The 26596-nt window shown below is 33.5% G+C and overlaps 1 protein-coding gene across 1 annotated transcript in view; it reads left to right on the top strand.

Annotated features, from left to right (window-relative positions):
• The first annotated feature begins 6496 nt into the window (after positions 1–6496).
• Positions 6497–26596, top strand: part of IQCM (IQ motif containing M) — a 371357-nt gene continuing 351257 nt past the window's right edge. The window contains exons 1-2 of the mRNA XM_051964483.1: positions 6497–6580; positions 9291–9382. Of these exons, the coding sequence (XP_051820443.1) occupies positions 9350–9382 (33 nt within the window). The 5' untranslated portion in view covers positions 6497–6580; positions 9291–9349. The remainder of the gene's footprint in view (positions 6581–9290; positions 9383–26596) is intronic.

Raw genomic sequence — 26596 nt, 5'->3', positions numbered from 1 at the left:
CTCAAACCCCATACCAGAGTAAGATCAAACTAGGTACATGTGCAAAAATGTTTGTAGCAGCTCTTTTTGTGGTAGCAAAGAATTGGAAAAGTAGTGAATGCCCATCAATTGGGGAATGGCTGAATAAGTTATGGTACATGAAAGTAATGGAATATTATTGTTTTATAAAAAATGATAAACTGATTTTAGAAAGACCTGGAAAGATTTACACAAACTGATGCTGAACAAAACAAGCAGAACTAGGAATACATTGTATACAGTAATGGCAAGATTGTGTGAAGATCAGTTACAAAAAACTTCGCTCTTCTCAGAGGTTCAGCAATCTACAACAATCCCAATATACTTTGGATAGAAAATGCCATCTGCATCCAGAAAAAGAACTAAAAGACTGAATGTAAATCAACACGTGCTATGTTTATTTTTTTTCTGTTTCTTTTTTGATTGTGGTCTTTCCCTTTTGTTTTGATTTTTTTCTCCCAACATGATTCATAAAGAAATATTAAAAAAATTAATATACATGTATAATCAGAAAAAATAAAACATATATATATACACATACATATATATGTCTCTGTGTGTGTATATATATATGTATATATATACATACATACATATACATGTATATATATATTTGCTCAGGCAAATTGGGATTAAGTGACTTGCCCCAAGGTCACTAAAACAATTTTTTAAAAAAGAAAAAAAGATTCATACAGACTAGATATATATAAGGTAGTTATTTATATTCTAGTGGAAGAGACAATATGTATATGAATAAATATGAACAAGATACATATAAACTAGATAGAAGGCTGTTGTTGTTTATCCTTTGTTCTTGAAAAGATGTACATGACATCAGGGAGGTGACCTCATGACATGCAAGTGAATTGGATTTAAGTGAGGGAGGGCTGGACACGGTTACCTGCCTCACTTTTTCCTCCAAAGCCATCTGGGTCTAGTGGCAAGATATAGGTCAGACTGACTAGAAAGATATGGCCCTGCATGCAGTGGAGACTTTGGTTTTATGTGGGACAGTAGTGACTACAAAAACAATCAGAGGCTCTCAGAGAAAGACAAAGCAAAAAGGGATGTATTATATAACACAAGAAAGGGCAACTCCCATCTGACAAGGTGTTGTTAGTAAAGAAGTGCAAAGCACAAACTGCAAAACACAAGATTAAATGCCCCCTTGACCTTTTCTCCCATTGTCTGGGGGAGTCCAATTATGCTCTAAACACAGAAATCTATCCCAGAAACAAAAGAATAAATTACCTTTAAAAGAAGTACTTAAATGCTAATTAAGAGGTGGTGGGAAACAGGAAAAGAATGTTCATGCAAGACATTTGGATACTTGCAGCTTTTTAGTTAAGAACCTTAACTTGTTATTGAAAGTCTCAAGTCATAATTAAGGCATAGTTCAAAAACACATCCTTATGAGAAAGTCTTCACTCCATTTAGCCCATACAGCCCTTTTAAGCTAAGGTCTTTAACAGGTCTCAGTTTAATGAAATTTTCGAGGAAAAGGCATTGTACCTGGAATGGATGGCAGAAACTAGGAAAAGCTTCCTGAAAAATATGAGAAAGATCTTGAAAAAGAGATGAGGGAAAATATGAGAAAGATCTTGAAAAAGAGATGAGGGATTATAAGAGGAGAACAGTGAAGGGGGTTGAGCTCAGCCAACACAAAGATTGAGAAAAGGAGAAGGAATATTTTGTATGAAGAACATGAAATAAACCAGTATAACTAGATTGGAAAACATGTGAAGAATAGTAGCATGTAAGATTGGAAAGGTAGGAAAGGGGCAAGTTTTAACAGCTTAAAATACCTTAAAAAAGTATATATTTGGTCCCAGAAATAACAGGAAACTATTAAAATTTTTGAGGGAATGGAGAGAGGAGAGTTGATACAGCTAAGCCTATGTTTTTACATCTTTTGTTTTTTGGACTCAATTGGATTAAATGACTTGTTCAGGGTCACACAGCTGGTAAGTGTATGAGTCTACCTTTGTACTCAGCTCCTCCTGAGTCCAGGCCAGTGATCTATCCACCATATCACATCCCCAACTATATGTTTTGGAAAAATCACTTTAGTATTTAGTAGTAGTAGATTGGAGTGGGGAGACTGGGAAAGCAATTAAGAGTTTTTTGCAATAATCCAGGGAAAGTCTGATAAGGATGGTGGCTGTGTGACTTGAGAGGAAGGAACATATGGAGATAATTGATTGATATTTATGGTGAAAAGTGAAAGTCAAGGGTCCCATCAAGATTGTGAATCGTAGGATTATATTAACAGGGAAAATCAGAATTATGATTTTTGGAGGAGATGAGTTCTATTTGGACATGCTGTGTTTGAATTGCCTGCAGGATACCTGAGTTAGACATATGTCAACTATGTGTAAATGAAGCTCAGGGAAGAGACTGGGCTAGATTGAGAGATCTAGGATTGATCAACACAGAGATGATTATCGAATCTATAGGAGATGATGAGACTACCAAGAGAGAGGATGTATAAGAAAAGAGAAGATGGGAACCAAGATGGTAGAGTGAAGGGCCTGGACATCATCTTTCAAGAGAAAACCCAAGACAGAGCTGAAGGGGAAACAACCATATTTATTGAGTTAAGAAGCAATGAGACAAAAAGGAGAAAGGACCAAGACAAAGTAGTTTCATGAAAACCCAGAGTAGAGAGAGTATTTATGAGGAAAAGTAATCAATAATCGCATGCTGCAGAAAGGTCAAGAAGTATGCATATTAAGAAGAGGCAATGGAAGAGTAATGGAAAAGGTCTGCCTCTGAAATCAGGATTTGTATTCTAATCCTTGCTCTGCAGCTAATTGTAATCTCAGACAAAGTTACTTAATCTTGTACTCAATGACATACTTGTTTCTAGCTCTCAGTTTATGAATCTATAATCAATTGTCTTTTTCCTTAGTGAGGAGGACTAGACATATATAGAATACATGTGTGTATGTACCTGAAAAAATATATATCCACACCTGCAAATATATATATGTATATATGTACATACATACATACATACATACATATGTGAATTGTTTCAAAATTCTTAGTGCAGTTTTAAGTTAGTAATGGTTTTGTGTGTGTGTGTGTGTATGTACTATTGAGGCAGTAAGTTGCTACAGTGGATAGATCACTGGGTCTGGGGTCAGGAACATTTGAGTTTAAATCTGTCCTCAGATACTTACTAGCTGTGTGTCTCTGAGTTTAGTGACTTAAAATCTGTTTGTCTTAATCCACTGGAGAAGCAAATGGTAAAGCACTGCAGTATCTTTGGCAAGCAAACCTCACTGTGTTTTATGGTCCATGCGGTCAGAAGGGTTAGACTAAGTGAATGACTAAAGAATAACAAGCATGAATATCAACATATATGTATTTATATGCTATACAGAACTGCTCTATTATAATTTCATTTCCCCTAAAATAGGACAAAATGGGGATCTTGATCTTAGGTAACAATGGGATTTGATGCATATGACCTGTATAATTTAGTGTATATCCACTAATTAAGTTTGTATCCTATCAATCGTTAGATCAGTTAAGTATGTGTTTTTACTGTTGGACTTTGAAATCCTAGACCTTACTAATACAGTTAGGAAATCATTTTCCTGGTCTAAGGTTGCAATGGGTATTATGTCCAGAGTGAAGGAGATTATGGTCTTCCTGTATGTACTCTGTCATGATTAGACAATATCAGTTCTGGAGAACATCAGAGCATATACACAAGAAATGACCAGAATGGTAAGGGTCAAACCATCCCATATGAGAACTGATTGAAGGAATTGGGATTGAATTTGTTAATATTGTTCTAATCAATTGTTTTTGGGGTCCTGCTTTCTTCATCCTGGATCTTCATACAAATTTCCCGTGTTTCTCTGAGTATGTTATATTCATTTTTTTTGGCACAGTGATGCTCCATTGAACTCATTTGTGATAATTTGTTCAACTATTTTCCATTAATAGGAGAAACAAGAAGACTTGATATGATTGGGGTAGGAGACATGATATACACCTTCCAACATTTGAAAGGCAGTCACCTATAAAATGGATTTAACTTGTTCTGCTTGGCTTCAGAGAGTAGCACCAAGGATAAAAATTTCAGAAACAAAGTGTGTTCCTATTCATGCCTATGTTGGATTATATGCCTTCTGAGACAAAACTGAGAATCTTAAGATTCTGTTTGTATGATTCTATGCCTTCATTCAGCCAACATTTTAAAACTTTTAATAGTTTCTTTTTAACCAAACACATATAAAGATAGTTCTCAACAATTACCTGCAAAACTTTGTATTCCAATTTTTTTTCCTTTTTCAACCCCCTCCTCTCCTAGATAGCAAGCAATCTAATATAGGTTAAAAACATGTGGAATTCTTCTAAACATATTTCCATATTTATCATGCTGTGCAAGAAAAATAAAATCAAAAGGGGGAAAAAACAAAGGAAAGGGGAAAAAAAAAGAAAAACAACAACTACAAAAGTGAAATTGCTATGCTTTGATCCATATTCAGACTCCATAGTTCTCTCTCTGCATGTGGATGGCTCTTTTTATTACAAGTTTATTGTAACTGCCTTGAATCACTTCAGTGTTGAAAAAGGCCAAGTTCATCACAATTGATCATCATATAATCTTTGTTTTTCTTTGTTCAATATTCTCTTGGTTCTGCTCATTTCACTCAGTTCATGTAAGTCTCTCCAGGCTTTTCTGAAATCATCCTGCTGATTATTTCTTATACAACAATAATAATAATTCTTTATATTCATATACCATAACTTATTCAGTAATTCCCCAACTGATGGGCATCCACTGAGTTTCCGATTCTTTGCCATTACAAAAAGGGCTGATTATAGCCATTTCTGTTTAAAAAATGTATTTAGCCATTAGGTTTTTCAAATGCTAAATGACCTATTAATTACTTTTAAAATAAATTGTATTAAAGATTTAAAAAAAAAGGTTCTTTGTTTCAATTCAACAGATACTTCACAACAAATGTATAGACCAACTCTCCTCCAAAGTATTTTCCCTGAACATAATTTAACAATTTTGAACAGAAAGATAAATTTGATAGTATAGTATTAACACTGACCATTCTATTTAAATAGTTGTGTTGTCTCTTTGTGTTGAGTTGTATATTGTCATATTGTTCTTTGAGTTCTGTTTTCACTCTGTATCTCTTCATACAAGTCTTCCCATATTTCTCCGAATTTCTTATATTCATTTTTTAATGTTTAGTGATATTCCATTACACTCATGTACTATATTTGTTCAACTGTTCCTAGTCATTGGGTACGTATTTTGTTTCTAACTTTTTGCTATTATAAATAGTGCTGCTGTGATAATTTTGGACAGATGAGTCTTCTCTTGCTGTCAATAATCTCCTTTGAGTATAAACTCAGTAGGCTTGCTGGGTCAAAGAATGAACAGTTTTGTAACTTTTCTTGCATAATTTTCAAATTATTTTCCAGAAGAGTTGAACTGATTCACAGCTCTACCAGCAGTGAATTAACATGCCTGTCTTCCTACATTAAAGATAAATTTGGAGCATTTAAAAAATTTCCATAGGATTTAGAGCTAGAGAGAGATGAAATGCTTTAGAGTGGATTAAAAGCTGACCTCAATGCAGGGAAGTTCATGCATTATATTTGACAGAGCATGACTATGTGACCCTGTGAAAGTAACTTTACCTCTCAATGTTCTTGGGAACTACCTAAGGCTCTATCAAACTGAACTAGTAGGACTTTTTATCTGGAAGTTTCCTATACCAATAAAATCATAGATCTGATTCCTATCCATTAGAACTAGGAAGAAACTTAAGACTTTGCAAATGAGGAAAGTGAGATAATGAATTGCTGAAATTGTCACAGCTAGTGAATATCAGAGCTTTTATTTGAATGTGGATGCCAGACTCCAAACCAGGGCTCCCTCCATTACATTACCCTGGGCCTCTGGCCAACTGACTTTTCTGAATTTTTAAGTGTTCTTATTTGTATAATCATGCAATTGCAGAATAATTTTGATTGTAAACACCATCTAACAACTAAGTATCATCATTGTTATCATCTTTATTATTGTTGTTATTATAATTATTATTTGATAATTAAAAAAAATCTTTACATTTCTAGTTATGTGCTATGGAGTTGTTGACACTAGTTCAGAAGCTTTTTTCATCATGATGCATGTTGTTCATTTGCTCTATACCTTAGAGCCCTAAATTTCAGTAATTGCAAAACATATGAGTAACATGGGATAAAAACAAACAAACAAAAAACCTACCAAAAAAACCCCCCGAAAAAATTCAAATGTGTTTTTGGAGTCTTTGTGCATTAGTAATTTATTTGAAAAATATGTTACCTCTTGTTATTAAAAAAGCATGATTTGCAATTTAATTTGGAAAAAATGCATTCAAAACTTGGAAGCAGGAGCATACAATTAAAACCTAACTTGTTTTTCTTTTTCTTTTTTCCTTTCACTTTTTATTTTAGTCAGTCTTGGTGAAATCCTGTCCATAATTGAACCTGTTAGTAAACAAATGGAAAAAGATAAAAAGATCAAGGTGGAACCATACAGGTAATATAATTTGATTAACTTGTATAATGTTGTATTTTGTGTGGTATGTATGTGTGTGTGTGTTCCATGACTTTTTATTTCTTATTCCATTTTCTTTCCTCCTTATCTCTATCATTCCCTTCCCCCTCCCTTCTACTCACTTTGAATAACCCCATATATGAGACTAACCTATCCTTCTGGTTGAATAGCTTCAAACCTATCAATTATCACAATCTTAGTTTTGGTTCAATTAACTTTTGAACTGGAGAATGCCTGAATGGTTATGTTCACCATCTGGGTTTGACAGTGCATAAGCTCAAATCCAATTTAAGTCTGTCTTTTGAAAAAAAAAGTGATTATGTTTTATCGCAAAATTGTATGAATATGGAATTTCAACATTTCTTCTATCACAGATCATGGGATGAGATGGGCATAGATTTTAATTTTCTTTTTAGTAATGTTGGTAAGAGTTAATTCTTCATATAAAGGTAAATAAGGATATTTCTAAATAATTGTAGGCAATAGTGGTCACATTTTTTTGGTCTGTAGATAGGAGGGAGTGCTCACTGGAATTAGGAGCTGGTTCAGAAGAAAATTTGGACTATATTATTATACCTTTAAGAAGATACTGTATCAAAGCAGCATATTTGCTGTGGCTATAAGTCCAAATTGGAGAATCTAGTCTTTGAAAGAATAAACTTGATTCAAAAAGCATTTATCAAGGGCCTTTTACATTCAAAGCACTGTGCTAGGCTCTAGGAATACTAAAACACACTAGAAATTGTCCCTGAAAAAGCTTTACATAACATGATGATAAAAATATCATACACATTAGCCAAGTTGAACTAAACCTAGTGTTCATCTCCTAAAAGGCAGGATCCAGTGGTTTTTTGTAATTTACAGGATCATAGATTTAGAGCAGTAAGAGGCTTCAAGTCGAATTCTAAGTTATAAATAAATTCAAGCAGAGAGAAGTTAAATGTTTCACCTCTATGGTCATACAGATAATAAGTGTAAGATGTGACATTTTAACCTGGTCTTCCTAACTTCAAAGCGAAGCTGCCTTTTGGTTAGTAGAAGTACTTGTTATGGCAATTGATAGTTTTACCAATTTCAGTGAAAATATGTCCTGTTTAATGATTATATTTGATTCCCTTTTGAGTTTTCATGTAGCAGATGAAGAACTTGGGATCTTATATAACATTCAAGCTAGTAGGACCTTGTTTAAAAGGGAAATATTGCTATAATTTGTCACTATGAGAGAAATCACATCTATTTCATCAGGGTGTAGGTTTCTGAATTTAACACTATGATTGGGTCTGAGATTCATTAAGAAACCTATTGAAAATTGCAGGGTGCCTGGAAATATTTAATAAAATTGTTATATGAAGATCCCCCACTGAATCAATTCCATGTGTTCTCTGATTAAATTCATTAATTCATTCAACAGACACCTATTGAGTAAATCCGTTAAGCAAAATGCTGTGTAGACTCTGTGGGGGAGACATTTATGAATAAGACCACCCTGTCTTCAGGGAGTTTATAATTTAATAGCTATTTATAGATACAGATGAAATGTCACATGAAAGACTCAAATTAAGAATTCTAGGAATGTAGAGAAAGAGAGAAATAAGTGTCATGAGACATACCAACCCAGATTTGCAGAAAATCTTTGTCCAACTATAGAGATGAAAAGTTATTAGGGAAAGATTTTATAGCAATATGGTTCACCAAGTAAATGAAGGCTTGGCTATTTAATCAAATCTCTATCAAAACTAGGGGAAACAAATTAAATCAAACAAAACAAAACAAGGGAATGTTGCATCGAGATAGTAAATAGAAAAGATGGGAAAACTGCTTGGAAATTAGACCTGGGAAAGGAGGCAATTGCTGTTCTTAAGACCTTTGTAGTTTTTTTTGGTGACCTTGACAGGCCATGATACTAATTATTAGTTCAGGTTTTTCAACTTTGTTCTCAATAGCATATGATCAAATTATAAAAGTAAAATTTTTCAAAACTAATTTCGATTTCAATATCAATAAATACTGAGGAACTAATATGTGCAACACAATTTGTATGATGGAGAGAGTCCTAGATTTTGAATCATGAAAACTTCAGTTCAAATAATACTGAGTACACTTACAAGCTATGGTACCATAGGCAAATCATTTAACCTGTATGTGCCTTAATACCTTTAATTGGATTTATCTACTAAAAACCATCAGATTTGGGTGCTAATTTACATTGGTGGAGGAAATTACCATGCTGGTATTATCCATACTGACAAAATCACAGAATATTCATGTATGACAAAAGGCTTTGTTACTACCTCCAGTTCATTTGCCTTCAATAAAGTCCTTATTGCCTTTGTGGGAGGACTGATTGGACAGTTATTATCCTAATGGAGGGCCTATAGGGTCCCCATCCTTTTACCTGAAGTTAATTAAGTTGTGAAGGGAGAGCACATTTGCTTTCTATCCACTATAACATGCCTCTCAGATGGATGTGAGATAGCTTTTTTTCATAACTGATCTCTGGTTAATATAGATTGAATGCATTTTTTTTTTTTGATACTTGGTATCCTGAGCCAATCCATAATTGTTATTGTGGTTTTGATTGAGCTGTTTTATTACTGAATTCTAAATATAATCTTGTAAGATATGAGTGGTAGTTTAGAATCTAAAATTAAGATTATTCACCTAAACATCCAACTTTCTATTTTGGAAGCAGATTTTTTGATTCAAACATTTCAGCAAGTCCACAGAATTTGCTCGCAAGTCCTAATATCTATGACATGCCTTTTGTCAAGGAGGATCCAAACGGTGAGTCTGGTAACATAAATGCACCAAGCAACACGGTTTAAAAAAAATTATTGTTTTGCATTTGTTTAAAATTGAAAACAAAGATACTGTGTCTTCCAGAGTTATTTCTTTCATATTTCATCTCAAATGCTATGTCAGAAGATAAAGAGGTTTTGGAAACAACCACTGATAACTAATTTTCAGCTCTCTTTATTTGAACTAGAGAGATTGGATTTTTTTTTAAAGTGTGTGAATATTGAAGGTCGTAGGGAATTATAAAGATAAATCCTTGCAATTTTTAAACTTTCTCTAGAGTTGAGTTATTGCAGTTCTCAAAAAAAGATATAATTTTCCAAAATAAAACATCTCCAATTCTTTAAAAAGCCTCCTAAGTGTGATTGAGGAAATCTCTGGAAGTTAGAAAGTTCTTGAAAACTCAGGAAACTACTGATTAAAAGAAAAAAAGTATTTTGTGACTTTGCCTTTCTCCAAATACTTTCTATATTGGAGGTGTTATGGGCGTCTTCCTTTCCTGGACTCAGTTAAAATGCAGAGGAAATTGTCACATGGCTAAGAAATGCTTGCAGATAAATTTAACATACCCACCATTTATGTCATCAGTATTTTTACCATACTGAGGACATCACAGCCTTGAAGAATTATACTTACTGAATCAGAAGAATGTCAGAAACTAAGATCATTCCTTCGGTAGTGGTTAATGCTCCTCTTTCTACATCTGAAATTTTATTGCATGTAATCTATAAAGATTTATGCATGTTTATTTAAATTCTTCCCCTCAATTTCTAGAACGAAAACTTCTTGAGGGTAGGATTATATTTTCGTTTTTGTATTTCTTGCCTTGCTTTTAATAGTTGCTCACTAAATAAATACACATAAAATTGAATAAAATAGCCATCTAGCTCTTCTTTAAAGACTTCTAAGGATAAAGAATGACTTAGCAAGTCCCTAGCACATAATCTTTTCCCTTTTGCTTTCCTGACATTCTGATCTTGAGGTAAGCAGGTAGTTCAGTGAGTAGAGTGATTTGCCTATTGTCAAGAACACCTGGTTTCAACCTACCCTCAGATACTTCCCAGTTGTATGAGCCTGAACAAATCAATTAACCTTTGTTTTCCCGCAGGTTCTTAACAGGTTCTTTAAAAAAAAAAAAAAAAAAAAAGAATTTAACAATAGCACTTACCTCTCAGGGTTGTTCTGAGGATTAAATGAGACAATATTTGTAAAGTGTTTAACACAGTGCCCAGCACACAGTCAACACTTAATAAATGCTTGTTACTTTCCCCTCTCCCCTCAAGGCTTTAAAAGAACCTCTGAATGGGGAGAAAAATCAACAAATTACTTCAATTTAATTTGATCCAATTTAATTCAACAAATATTTATAAGCTTTAATTAATTAATATCATAAGAGGGCACTATCCTTGCTACAGGAGATAGAAAGAAGAAAAAAATGCTATTACCCCTCCTCCTCATGGAGATTATGTTAGAATATGGAGTAAATAATATGGACACATAGAAGGTGTGAGGTAGAATGTGATGGAAGTTAAGGAGAGGACCAGGAAAAGTTTTCAGGAAAATCTGAGGGGAGAGAGCTAACACTTTCATGCAAGTGAGAGGGCTAGAAAAGGGAAAAATTTGATAGCAGTATGAATATTGAAGGAAAAGAAGGATTTTCCCAATTTGAGATGGGGTAAGAGTGTGTTCTGGACATTAGGAGCGGTTCCTACTGAGGCACATAGGCTGGAGACAAGTGTGTGGTGTTCAGAGAACTTCTGGTTGTCTAGAGTAGCTATAATTTAGTGGACATGAAGGAGAATGATGTGAAATCAGACTGGACCTAGTGTGGGTGTGGAACATCTCAAATGTTAAAATAGCCTGGGGAGTTAGTGTCAGGAATTTTTTTTTAGACTTTTTAATTAATATTTTTCTTTGTAGCGCAAATTCTTCATGATTTGGTTTATGTTCTTTTTGTCCCTGTGATGTTAAATTGGTGAGTATCCCTAGTTTTTATACTCTATAAATAAAGGCCTATGTGTGAACATGAAGGATAAGATGAGGTAGCCTGAGGTTGGAAGAAACCAAAGATTCATTCTGCAGTCAGAGTATGAGGTCTGTAGGAGTGGTTTCCTACCCATTTCTTAGGGACCAATGTTTGATCAATTTTATATAAAATCCTTTGTCAAAGATGCTGGATACTGAATGAACAAAAAAGAAAATTTGTTTATTATGTATTTGCCATATGCCAAGCACTATTCTATTATGGATATGTGGATGTGAATATTGTGGATATGAAAAAGAAAGTAGGACATGCTTTGCACTCCCCTTATTCTAGTAGGAGGAGACAAAACATATGTTAGTGACTAGGCAAAGGTAGGTGCTACAGTGGGTAAATCTCTAGTCCTGCAGTCAAAAAGATTCAACTTCCTGAGTTCAAATCTGGTCTCTGACACTTACTGACTAGGTGACCCTGGGCAAATCACTTAGCTCTGTTTGCTTCAGTTTCCTGTAAAATGAGTTGGTCAAGAAAATGATAAACCATTCCAGGATTTTTGTCCTACGAGGAGAAAATAAGCTCTGAAGTTCCATGGAGAGCTGCTGCCCACTGACTCTCTTAACATCAGCCCCCTGAAGCAATACTCTGTTCACTCCATGCTACTTATGGCTTTTATCTTCAAGGGTCTGTTACTATTTTAGAAATCGATAACATGATAATGGTAGAACTGTATTTTTGAAGCTTTTGTTTGCATATGCATTTTTAGCAAGAAGAGAATGTCTTATTTTAAAGAAAGAGTAATTTTCTAAAACTGTGAGAAAGCATAGAGTATATCTGCTGAAGACAGATGAGATATATAAAGGAGTATATTTAGGTCTTGGTTTCTAGCTTTGTTTCTGCTTGAATAGACTATGGCCATGAAGACAGTCAATGAAAAGGACAGACATTTTTGGGGATGACTATGAGACCTCATATAAATGTTAATGAATATATTAATGCAAATGAAAAGTATGGAACTTTCATTTTTACAATTTTTATTTACATTGTATATGTGGAAGGTGGTGGATAATATTATCAAAATAAGTAAAATGTTATGCATTTTACTTTCCATGCTTTAAAAGCAAATTATTGGATAGGTTGTTAGTTTTGTGATTTTATAGGTCTCTTACCACTCGTAGAACTTCATGTAGAGTTGGAAGGTTGAGCATGCCATAAAGTATACTAATCAGTTGTAAAAAATCATCATTCTTAAATGCTCTGGGATAGTGACAATTTTTTTCTTTCCATCAGATTTGACACAAATGATCATTTCTTCCCTACTTTGTTGTGGTTTTGGGGAAAGAACATTCTTTTAATGGCATACATACTATATCTTGTCAGGATAGAACAGTTAGCAGTTTACCCTTGGGAAGGCAGAGAGACACTAAGGTTGGGGATGCAATTTGAAAACATTGAGAATATGGTTTGTATTTATTTGAATAATATGTTAATGGTGTAGAATAGACAGTTTGAGAGAAAATCTAGCAGATATATCATGTTGTTCAGCGAACTTGATTTTCTATCATTGGCTATAAAGTACTCATTTTATCTATGTAAAACTGATTTTTGTTGTTATTTCTGGTTTAGAAAACTGATTTATTGATTTATTTCAATTTTTTATTGAACTAAATGCAAAATAAGAAAAAAAATGACAGAAAAGGAAAATGAAAAGGCAAAGCAAAACAAAACATTTTCATGTGCCCAGCAGAACATTAAGGAAGATACAAAATATATAACAATGAATTTCCATTTCAAGAAAGTATATATAAAAGAAATTATATTCATGTGTCCATCTTTTATTTGTTTCATTGTGGGTTTCTCTCTTGTTCTCTGTTGAGCACTTTTTATTTTATTCTTTTTCCCCCTTTCATCCCTCCCACCTCCCCCAGAAGGCTACAGTTAAGCACAGATACACACACAGACAGAGAGACACTCACACACATATATATAGTATTGCCTATTTAACCCATTCCTGCTATAAGTAGATTTTCAGAACTCCTAGCCCTCCTGTCCCCCTAATGCCTTTATATCTATTCTTCCTCTGCATCTCATTTGTAAAACATAATTACTAATTTTTCCCTTTTCCCAGATAGTTTTGCTTTTTAGAGTCAGATCATACTTAACTCTGCCCCAATCTTTCTTTTGAGATACCCAATTACTGAAGTCAGTCTTAAACATATGATCTATACTTTGATGTAAAAACATAAACAATTTGTCTATATTGAATTCCTTAAAACTAATCTTTGATATTGGCTCTTATGTTTAAATTTTCTCTTAAATTCAAGTTTGGTTAAAAAAAAAAGCCTGAAAATCTGCAAGTTCATTAAAAGCCCATTTTTTTTTTCATTTAATATTAGGAATAATTTTGCTGGATGCGATATTTTTGGCCACAGCTCTAGTTCTTTGGTCTTTTATTATGGCTTCTTCTAAGTCCTGTACAATTCAAATTATATTTCCAGCATATTTGAATTGTTTTTTCTTGTTTCTTACAAAATTTTCTCTTTTATCTAGGGGAGTTTAAAATTTTGCAATAATATTTCTATGTGTTTTCCACAAAGGATCTCTTTGAGGTGGTGATTGGCTGATTTTTTTTTTTCTAGTTCTTCTTTCCCCTCATGTTCTATCATTCCAGGACAATTTTCTTGAATTATCTCTTACATTATTGGATGTCAAAGTTTTTTTTTTTTTTTTTTTTTGGCAGTCCAATTATTCTTTTATTTTTTTCTTCTTGATCTGTTCTTCAGATCTGTTATTTTTTTCCTATGTTTCATATTATGTTCTATTTTTTCATTCTTTATATTCGATTTTGTTTTTTCTTGGTCTTTCATAACTTCACTGGTTGCCCCTTGCCCAATTCTAATTTTCAGATAATTGTTTTCTTCTATAAGACTCTGTATCTCCTCTTCTAAATTGGTTAATTTTTTTTCATAATCTTATTTTTGTTGGCTTTAATTTTTTATTTTAATTTTTAAAAAAAGTTTTCCTCACTCTCACTTGATTTTTAAATTATTTTTTGAATTATTCTATAATTTCTCTTTAGACAGGAAGCCATTTCACATCACACTTTGGAGTAGAAGCAGCTTTTTTTTTTTTTTTTTTACTTCAGTGTCCTCCTTTGAAGATGAACCCTAGTGTTCCCTGTTCCTATCTTTCTATGATTTCTATGATTGGGTTCTTTCTTCTTTTCTGGTTCATTATTAATAAAACTATTAGTGTAAGTGTCTCTAATCATGAAGTGGGAGGATGATACCACTAGCTTCACTTTAGCTCTTTCCTCTGACCTGGAACCCCAAACCAAAAACAAAGTACAAGTACCTATAGCCAGCCTCATCCCTGCCCCATTGCTTCTGCACTCTTAGTGTGCTGGTTCCTTCTCACCCAGAACTAAGTTTTAGCAGCACAGCTGGACCTGGCATTCTAATCAGCCGAGGTTCCCTCAGCCTTCTCAGACTCAAACCTCCAAATCAAAAAGCAATTAGGAGGTAAAAGGCACTGTGGTTCCTGCTGTGGCTCAGCCAAATCCAGGTAGCCCGAGGGGGTTCCCCATGGCTATTTCTGTGGAGCTACCCGGGAGATATCTGATCTTCACACAGGTTTTCTGTTTTTCTTGGGTCATACCAGGAGATTGTATCTATTCTGCCTCACGTCTTCTTTGTATTTCACCTACCATGTTCACCCTGAGGCACAAAATTGTTCTGCTTGTGGGGGAAATCTGGAGAACTTGGAATTTAATAACCTACTCCGCTTTCTCAGAATCCTTCTTGAACAGCTTCACTCAACTGAATCAATTTGAAGTGTCCTCAATGGCTATGCTTGTTAAATATCCTTCTCCTGCTGTGGCTAAATAGATCTCTTTTTGTTAATTCCTTATGAGCATCTTTTTTGTCCCCACCATCTAACAAATATTGGTACCACAGGATACAACTGAATCACATCCACTGTAGAATGGGAAATTATTAAGAATTAACTGCTGTAACCTTTTTGTGTGAAAATCAAGGCTGAATTGTCCTTTTTATTATATTAACTTGGCCTACCCATGAATAATTGATATTTCCCCAATTGTTTAGATCTGATTTTATTTGTGTGACAAGTATTTTGTAATTGTGTTCATATAGTTCCTTGGTTTGTCTTGGCAGGTAGACACCCAAATATTTTATTTTGCTAACAGTTATTTTAAATGGAATTCTCTTTCTATTTCTTGCTTATGGGATTTGTCAGTAATATTTAGAAATAGTGATAGTTTGTTTGGGTTTATTTTATATCCTGCAACTTTGCTAAAGTTGTGAATTGTTTTGAGTAGGTTTTTGGATGATTTTCTAGGATTTTCTAAGTATGTCATCATGTCATCTGTAAAGAATGATAGTTTTATTTCCTGATTGCCAATTCTAATTCCTTTAATTTCTTTTTCTTTTCTTATTGCTAAAGTCAACATTTCTAGTACAATGGTGAGTAATAATGGTGATAAAGGGAATCTGTGTTTCACCCATGATCTTGTTGGGAATACATCCAGCTTTTTCCCATTACAAATAATGCTTGCTGTTGCTTTTAGATAGATACTGCTTATTATTTTAAGAAAAAGCTCCCTTTATATCTATTTTCTCTAGCATTTTAAAGAGGAATGGGTGCTGTATTTTGTCAAAAGCCTTTTCTGCATTTATTGAGATTATATGATTTCTGTTGGTTTTGTTATTGATATGGTCAATTAAAATAATAATTTCTCCTGAATTCCTGGTATAAATTCCACTTGGTCATTGTGTATTATCCTGCTGATAAATTGCTGTAATCTCTTTACTAATATTTTATTTAAAATTTTTGTATCAATATTCATTAAAGAGATTGGTCTGTAATTTTGGTTCTTCCTGGTTTTGGTAACAGTATTATATTTGTATCATAGAAGGAATTTGGCAGATTATCTATTTTTCCAAATAGTTTACATAGTATTGGAATAGTTTACATAGTATTGGAATTAATTGTTCTTAAAATGTTTAGCAGAATTCACTTATAAATCTATCTGGTCCTGGAGATTTTTTCTTAGAGAGTTCATTAATGGCTTGTTTAATTTCTTTTTCTAAAATGGGACTATTAAGTAGTTTATTTCCTTTTTGGTTAATCTGAACAAAATAGCTTCTAATTATTGCTTTAATTTCTTTTTCATTGGCGATAAGTTCACTCTTTTCATTTTTGATGCTAGTGGTTTGTTTATTTTTCTTTCCTTTTTCTAATCAAATTAACCAAAATTGTTTTTTTTTCATAAAACCAATTCTTAGTTTTCTTAATTAGTTTAATAGTTTTCTTAGTTTTAATTTTATTAATCTTTTCTTTGAGTTTCAGAATTTCTAATTTGGTATTTAATTGGGAATTTTTAATTTGTTATTTTTCTAGCTTTTTTAGTTGTATGCCTAATTCATTGATCTCCCCTTTCTCTATAGCTATTTAGAGATATAAAATTTCTTCTCAGAACTGTTTTGGCTGCATCCCCATATGTTTTGGTATGTTGTCTCGTTGTTGTCATTCTCTTAGATGAAATTATGTATTATTTCTGTGATTGTTGTTTGATCCACTTATTCTTTAGTATTAGATTATTTAATTTCCAATTGATTTTTAGCCTATCTTTCCCTGACCCTTTATTGAATGTAATTTTGATTGCATTGTGGTCTGAAAAGGAAAGCCTTTACTATTTCTACCATTTTGCACTTGATTGTAATATTTTTATGCTCTAATACATGATCAATTTTTGTGTAGGTGTCACATACTGCTGAGAAAAAGGTATATTCCTTTCTGTCTCTATTGAGTTTTCTCCAGAGGTCTATGGTATCTAGTTTTTCTAGGATCCTATTAACCTCCCTAGTTTATTCTAATTATTAATTATCCTAAACATAGAATAATTAGATTTATCTGATTCTGATTAAGGCCCCTCCCCCCTCCCCCCACTAATAAAGTTTTGCGGTATATTTTTTTTCCTGTAACTTGCTTGATATCTTCTCTAAGAATTTGTATGCTCTAGCACTTGGTGCACATACTTCATTGTTTAAGGTATTTTCTACCAAGAGGTACTTTCCTTATCTCTTTCAATTAGATCTATTTTTACTTTTGCTTTATCTGAGATCAGAATAGCTTCCTCTGCTTTTTTTTTTAACTTCAGCTGAAGTATAATAAATTTTGCTTTTACCTGTACTCTATATATTCTCTCTATGTCAAAGTGTTTCTTGTAAACAACATATTGTAGGATTTTGTTTTTTTAATCCACTCTGCTATTTGCTTCTCTTTTATGGGAGAGTTAATCTTATTCACATTCACAGTTATGATTGCCAGCTCTGTATTTCCCTCCATCCTATCCTCTTATATACTTTTTTTTCTCTTTCCACCCTTTCCCTCTATAATCTTCTCTACTAAGAGATGGAAGTATGTCTTATTATCAGTTTTTTACACTAAAGATTGATCATCTCATCAGCTCAATTAAGGATGCATTTTAGGATTGTTTTCCTTTATATTATCATAGTCATTGTGCATATCTTCTTGGTTATACTCCTTTTGCTTTTCATCGGTTCATACATGACTCAATTTCTTTAAATTTCAAACCTTTCTTTTGACCCAACTGTAGTCTATTTGCCAATCAATGAGCAGTCACTTCCAGTTTTTGTTGTTGTTGTAATAAAATTTAATGCTTATGAATATTATAATATGAGATCTTTTTTTTCAGGTTCTAATATCTTTGAGTGATATTAGGATGTTGAATCATATTTTTGGCACAGAAATACTTTTCAAATTTGTATCTATTTACAACTCTACTAACAATGTACTAGTTTGCTTGTCTTCCCATAGAGTCTCCAAAATTTTCACAATGATATTTTTAAGTTACATCTACAAAGTAATATATAGAAATTAATTGTTGAAAGCACCATCATATGGAAATAGTAAATGTTCGAGATAAATTGACTGTCCAAAGGGATGCAGGAAATGTCTAACATAGGATTTGAAATCAGGTTTTTCCCACTACGTTATTTTTTCCTCCCTGGTTGTTATAGTAGGACATCATGATAACACTGAATTCTGGGTAATACTACCATATCAATGATACTACAAAGAGTACTCTTGGGTATTTATGCTAAAACAAACAAATAAACAAGGAAAATGAGCTCATCTGTATCTTTTCCAAGTTGCTACGTGAGTATTGATACTTTATATCTGGTTTTCTTTTTTTCTTTTCTTTTTTTTTTTTTTATTTTTATTTTTTTTTATATCTGGTTTTCAAACTGATTTTCTGCTTCTAGCTTCTTCAATCCATTTGCACATTAATGACAAATTAATCTTCCTGTAGCATGATCACATGGCTCTTATGTTCAAGAACTATGCTACCTCATTTTGCCAAAGAGTTTTCTTAATAAATTGATTTCCTTTTACCCACCCAACTTACAACTTATCTTGCTCATAATGATAGGTGACTTTTTGATGTTGCTTTATAGTTTTTCCTTGTAAGAGTAGATATTTAATAGGCCTTATCTCCAATTTACAGGAGAAAAAACAAAGATGACTCAAAGAGATAAAGTGGCTTACTTCTGGTTGTGTAGCTGGTGAAAGACAGTTTTACTATACTTAGCACATCTCAAACAAATATATGATAGTCCCTGCCTGAACATGTTCAATCTGTGATTTTGCTTCCCCTTTATGTGTTTGGCTCATAGATCTCCCAGAACTGTGCCATCTTCTTTCTTGTCAATAAGACTACTCCTTATCCACAGAATTTTGTCATTTAACTTCTTATCACCATTGTTTTTTGCCATGATTATTTATAATATCATGGGAATTCTCCAATAATGGCATTGTTCTTTTGGTTGTGAAAGGGTTGAATAATGTAATGCACCATAATAAATAGTCTATTGTGGAACAAAGGCATTAGTGATTTTTGGAGGCATGGGTGCTTTAAATTATGGAGCATGGCAACTTGCGTACGTTTTTGATGACTTCATCTCCTGAAGCATACATGTAAGCTTCTTATATGGAAAATCAGAATTGGGGCCAATGTGAACTTTTTGTTTTGGAAGCACATTTTCCTTTCCATATGATCAAGAGTCTCATTATAGCGTCTGACACAATTTGGGAATGTTAGGCTTTATGTTGAACCTTGGATTACTTATATTCCTTTTCTAGTTTGCAAAAGAATGCAAATAGAAAATATCACCTTTCTTATATGCTTTCCCATTACTCCTGTTAATAGATATATTATCTATTAATTTCCAAGAATACATGTGTTTTCTTATTGGAAAGGACATGTTGCTCCACTTTTGATGGTCTATCTTCCTTGGGAAAATGTGCCAAATTGTTCTAATGCTCTGAGTTCTAAATAGAACAAAGTTTTTTTTTCAATCAGGATAACAATATCTATTCTGGGGTAGTGTGACATAATGTGAAAAATATTTTGTTATGCTTGGAGTAAAAACTTGAACTCTGTTACTGATTAAAAGGGTGATTTTCATAAGACCCTTTCTGGGCTTCAGTTTCTTCCTCTGTAAAATGAAGGGGTCAGGATCGATAGACTTTGAGGCTACTTCTAACTATAAATTTATGATCCAATGATATTAAAAGTGAGAAATCTTAAAGCTAATGAACAGTGAGATGAAGAAAAAGAGGTCTAAGCCTTTCCCCAAAATAAACACAAAAACCCAACTCAAACAAACAAAATCAGTCTTGGTACCAGAAATCAAGAAGGAACTTCAGCGTCTAGCTAGTCCATCTCATCCATGGACAAGACTCCTTTCTATCACATGTCTAAGAAATTGTCATTCAGTCCCTGCTTGGGTAAATGAGTATTCACTGAGAGTCTATTCCACTATTGGAGAGTTCTAATTTTTAGAAAGTTTTCCATGCCTCAAATCCAAATTTGTCTCTGCCATGTCTGTCCTTTTGTTTTCTTCTCCCATCATTTGGAATCAAGCAACACGAGTCTAAAAGGGAAAAACTGATATAGTACATTGGAGACACGATTGTTCTTGAGGTGGGTTCTAACATCTGTGTGACTGCAGGTAAATCACTTAATTTCTGTGTGGCTCAATTTCCTCATATGTAAAATGAAACCATTGGACTACATGGCAACTCTAAATTCGATCCCTTTTCTAACTAAAAAATAGTTATCATGTTACTTCTTCAGTCTTCTCTTCTCTAACCTAGATATTGGCAGTTCCTTCAGCTGGTGCTTCAAATGGTCTTGAATTTCATTGTTGTCTAGGTTTGTTTCCTTGGGTCTTCTCCAGATTTTCTTTGTCCTTTAAATTTGGTTCCCTTAACTGTACATAATCACTTGAATAATGCCTCTGTTTTTTTGCAACTTGGCTACATCCTATTTCCCTTCTTTGTAAAATATTTAGGATAAAATCAATAGTGTCTTAAAGCATCTTGAAATGTCCTTATAACTCGTAAAACAACCCTATTTTAAAAGAAGTAACTTTCTTTTGCTGGCTTTTGGTTCTTGGTAAGTCATGGCTATACCAATTATGGCTTTGGAAAAGCTTACTGAAATTGACTGTGTTTTAATTGGGTCAGATCCAGTAAAAGTCCAGAAAGACTGGTAAAGATAGATAGATTCAAATATAGTGCTAAGCTCTTTGTCATTCTTGAGTAAATACTTGTTGATAATGGTGAAATTAGATCTGTAGCATGGTATCCAGATTGCAGGTAATACAACCATATGTTGAGCTCAATGTCTTCCCTGATATTGAAATTAGTTTTTGGCTTTAATGGAAATCATAATTTGTTAATTTCTACTCTGGAAATTGTTCAGTAAATATTAGTTGCTTGCTGAGTCATATGATGGAGAAGTTTTAAAAAAAGTTAACATAAATAGAAAATAGAATTGTAGTGCTTATTAGATATGTGTATTAGAATGCAAAATGATTGAGGTTAGAATGTGTATACATCACCCCTAAGTTCTTTACTACCACCAGCTCATGGTAAATATTAAGTAATGAATATAAAAAAACAGCAATCTCACCTCTCCCATGTGTAGATAAGGCAGTGGGAAAGTTCCAAATACCAGCAAGTACAATTGATTCTTTGAAAAAAAGTATTTTTGGAACAAATTTTAATAGAGGTAGAGCTTCCAGAAATGAGGAGGCCATAGTTCAACAGTATTGTACTTTTGTCTGGCCATGTTTGGAGTTTTGTATTCTGTTCTGGACGCTGCATTTTAGGAAGAACATTGATGAGAAGAAAGCTTCCAGATGAGGAAATTGGAATGATGAAGGACATTGAATCCTGCATTTGTGGATCAGTTGAAGGAACTGGGATTATTTAGTCAAGTCAATAATAAGCATTTTTTCCACACCTACTATGTGATAACCATCATGTTAAGTAGAAGTGCAAACACAGGCAAAAAGACAGGCATTCCTGAGTTCTAGTTTTCATTCTAATGGGTGACAAAAACAAATAAAATGGAGTTGAAAAGCAGGGACAATATCTGTAAGAGACAAGTATCCTACAGACCTGTTGATGAAGCTAGGAAAGGATTTTATTTTATGTTCTTGCAAGAGTGGGTGTCTAAGCTAGTAGGCACACCCTTGAAGGGGAAAAGCACAACATTTTATTCTTTGTCCCAAAAAACAAATCCCTTCCCTGATTCTCCACTGACTGAGTACTACAGAAGTTATAGACTATCTGGAATGCCTAATTCCCCCTACATGAGTGTAAGTCCCTACCCCGATGGCATCTCATATCATGTTACTTATTCTTGTTTATGGCTTCCCTCTTTAAAAGGTTTCATTTCTTAGGTTTCGGTTTCATTTCTCTAGTTTAAGTTTTGTAACTCCTTGGATACTAAATTCTTATCAAATTCTCACAAAACCTATGAGGGGAGATGATAACAAAGCCCAGGGAATAATGGATGACTGGTTTAGACTTTTTCTTCGAAATGGAGGTTTTGGGTAGAACTCAGCAGAGAGGGAAGGGGGCTGTAGCAGAAGAGGAAGGCAAAGTGTAAGTTATAATAAAAGATTGAGGTGAGGGAATGTAAAGAATAGGCTCCCTCAGTTGAAGGACTTGGGGTTATTTAGTCAAGTCAACTATAAACATTTATTAAGCAGTTATTTTGTGATAACCACTGTATAAAATTCTCCAGAGGACAAAACTAGGAACAGTGCTTATTATAAAAATGCAAATCTCAACTTGAATTCAGAAAAAAAAAATAAAAGCAAACTTCCTAACAATTAGAACTACCCAAAAGAGAATGGGCTCTCATAGGACACAGAAGGTCTTTTATCTTTGGAGGTCTTTAATATATATTGTAGATGATATTCTTTTGCAGGTATAGATTGTACTAAATGGATGATAAGGTCTCTTCCAACTCTGAAATTCTGTGATCCCATCTCAAAAATTACAGTGTTGTATTAAAATTTGTGCCCTACCTTATGGCAGTTGAGAAAAGCTAATCTGTCAATTTTTCTAATTTAATATCCTGGAACGCTTTCCTAGTGTTCTGAAATGTACTTTAAACCAATGTGAGAGAAAGTCTCTTTAGTCTTTGGATGGCTGAGCTTCAAAGGACCTCCAAATTTTCTTAAGCAGTCTAGAAGATAGGTTTATAGTTTAGATAGATGAAGGTAATAACTGTTGTGATCACAGAACATCCCTTCTTCACTGAAGGGGGAAAAACCACTTTTTTTTTGTCATTCTCGAATGCTTTCCAAGAGGTAAAGTATTTCATGACTTTAAGTTAGAATTAATTTATGACAACTGTACAGTGAATCTATTCAATTACTCATCAACTGAATTGGGGCCATGGAAATGCATTTCCTGTTTTATGACCCCCTCATTTTATTCATTTCTATTAAGCTAGGTCCCCTGGGAAATATGGTAGATGTATATACAAGATGTTTATTTCAAACATTTCATGTATAGGAATGTTTTAAACATGAGTTAGCAAAAACAGCTGGAGGAACTGAGGATGTTTCAACAAGATGACAGATTTCATTGACAATCCCCTCCACCATTACATCCTCAAAGCCTAGGTGGTTTGTCTTTGACCATAAAGTGGAATTTAGCAGCCCTTAGAAACATTAGTTATTGAATGGCATACTAATTACCTGTATTATCAACCCTGAAAACCAAGCCTCTTGAGTGTAGTTTCTAAAGTACAGTTTTATCTATTCACAGTCTGTCTAGTATATTTCTACTTGAGTAAACAAAATGAGGAGTTAGACTGTGCCAGGAGGCCATTAACCACTGCTGCCATGTTGGTTGATTCTGTAATAATGGCTTGGAGCTAATTTTTAGGACCCAAAAGGGAGGCCTGACTTTATTTTAGATTAAGAATTCTTCATGACCAATAGCATTACCAAATATAGTACTGATAGAGTGATAATTCAACACAGGATCTTTTTTTCTCAAAAGTTTCTTGGACATCAGTCCTCATCGGCTGATACCAGTGATTTACAACAATGATTTACAGCTAGATGGTGTGACTTTTTGCAAGCTGATCAGACCAACAGTGCATTACAGTAGAGCACAGTATTTGAAGTTGTGCCAAGGCTATGAATTTCTCTTTTTCAGGATTCAAAGTTTGGACTTAACCCATCTATCCATTGGTTATTGGTTATTGAGAAATAATTGTTTTGAAAACAATTAGAAAGTGGAATGTAAATTTTTTTTACTATTTTTTTCCCATAAATTTTATGTGAAAGAGATATGAGAGGATTTTTTCCCCTGTCTTGTTGTTGCTTAAAAGGAACTAGCAATAATTGTGTGAGTGAATATTAGAGCACAGGTTTTTTCCATTACATTGTCCCTTTGCTATCTAACTTATTTCAATATCAATAGAGAGGTATTTTTCCATTATCAGCATCTGTAGGACATAACTTCTTTATTCTTTATTTGTGAGGGGAAAAAAACCTGGAATTGTTTTTGAATTTCAGAGATTTTTGAAACACTAGAAGGCTGATTTACACATGACATTAATAGTGCATGGCTTTAAAAAATGTTTCCCTTGTGATTAATAACCTGGTGTAGAATAAATAGTATAGTTGGAAATGCATTGAAGGGAATGATGACTGGCTTAGCTTCTTCATTTAGTTTCACTTTTCAATTTTTTCTATTGCTTCTACTTGGCAAAGTTAGATTAGTACTTGATACTGAAAAAGTAAAGTCCCATAATTTCTGCAAGGTATATCAAGGGCACTTTTATTGCTTTAGCTTGTCTCAGTAATTTTTTTCATTCACTTACTGTGACATTCATAATGCAACAGTGCCCTTATAAAGAAAAAAAAAAGAGAGAGAGAGAGACCTGATTAAGCAATAGCATAACTGAATTAAGAAATCTGAGGGCCCCCAAAGTGCTCTAGGCTTCAATGGAAATCATGGGAAAAAACAAAATATGGTTAGGATTTACGAAACCATAAAGGAAAACAGAAGCAAAGAATAAGAAAGAGAAATTTAATAAAAGAGAAGTAAAGACTATACACACACACACACACACACACACACACACACACACACATTCACAGTGCTGGGTAGGGATAAATCAAGGAAACAATAATGATTAAATCAGGTAAATAAGATTGTAGATGTTCTGAAGATTATTTTTAAAATTAGTTATCGATGGCGTTTTTGGTAGAAATGGGCTGGACTAGAGAGAGGTCTTTTCAGTTTGCTTCCAATTCTAAGATTCCATAGTTACATGATTACTATCAACAGATTGTTTAATCTGCCTTGGTAAAAGCATAGACAAAAATACTTTAAAGCATTTGCCAATGATATAATAAGACTATCTCCCCAGATAAAGTGATCTGCAAGTTACATTTTGAAAAGCTATAATTTACCTTGCATGCAGTCATAATCTAAATGTCAGATTTATGTCATTAAGAAATTACTATTCTGCTGGGAGTCTTGAGTCTTCAGAAAATATTTTTTAAAATAGATGATTGGTCAGGGCAGTCAAGGAAGAAGCTGTTTGGGTAAGGATATTGGCAGAAGGTGATTCTCTCTTGTGAGACCATGAGATTTCATGTGCCTTAAGATTACTCTTAAAAAATATTACCAGACCATCAGTGTTTTATGTAATTAATACTGAACTTCAGAGAGCAGAGAGTCAGGGGGTAGTTAATCCAACAAATATTTATAATGTATAATACATAATATAATAAATATAATATATTAAACATATAAAAATGTTACACTGCATCACATTGTCTTCTCTGCTACTAGTTCTATCACTGAGCTTCATCCTCAGTATTAGCTTTAACTCATTATCAGTAACTTGCCATTCTCAATTAGTAGCCAAATTATATTTTTACTATTTGTCTTACATCTGTCTCTTCTTTCACATTGCCACTGTTCTGGTTCAAAACCTCTCTATATAAATGTTTTCCAATTGTTCTCCCTGATTCTAGTATCTTCCTCTCAAATCCATTGTTCTTAATATCTTCCTTAGTTCATTTAACTAGTATTTATTATGTGCTTATTATGTATCAGATTAGACTTGGTATTAGGGGATAGGAAAACAGAAATGATCCAGACTCTGGAGGTGTCTACGTGCTAAACTGATGGTGTTGTATTTTATCTTAATGGCAATTAAAAGCCATGGTTACTCTTTAAATAGGTATCTGACAAAGGTCAGGTTTTTACTATGCAGATTGTAGCCATGGAGAACATGTCTCCACTGAACCTTTTTTGTTGTTGGTCACAGGGTTTCCTCAGATCTACATCCTCTCAGTAGTTGTAATCTTTGTATCACTTACCATCCCCCTAATATGAATTCCAGCCTTCACAGAACTCTCCTTTTGAAGAACTTATTGAACCCTCTAGACCAGTAGAGTCAAACTCAAATAGAAACCATATATTAACTTAGAGAAAAAAACAATGAACATTATTTAGGTTTGCTGAATTTTTATTTATTTTGTTAAGCATTTCCCAAATCCATTTTAAGCTGGTTCTGGCTACAATAGGGAATTTTGAGTTTGAAACATTGCTATGGACTATTAAAAACTTAGTCCTTTAGTGTGGTCATTTTGGTCTTGATATTTATCCTTTTTTCTGCCTCTCTTGTTTTGACTTATGTATATTTTTTCCCTTCCCAAGTACTTATTGCTCTTGAGTACCATGTAGAGGTCTCCTAGCACAGGTTGTCATATGAAATGAAGGAACTAGTCAGTAAGGGTCCAGTCTTCAGAGTATGTACAATATTCCCTGTCTGGTTTCAGAAT

This window comes from Antechinus flavipes, chromosome 6, assembly GCF_016432865.1.
Source record: "Antechinus flavipes isolate AdamAnt ecotype Samford, QLD, Australia chromosome 6, AdamAnt_v2, whole genome shotgun sequence".
In the NCBI taxonomy this organism is placed as follows: Eukaryota; Metazoa; Chordata; class Mammalia; order Dasyuromorphia; family Dasyuridae; genus Antechinus; species Antechinus flavipes.
The sequence above is the reverse complement of the archived record's forward strand: the minus strand, read 5'-3'. Positions and strand labels throughout refer to the sequence as shown.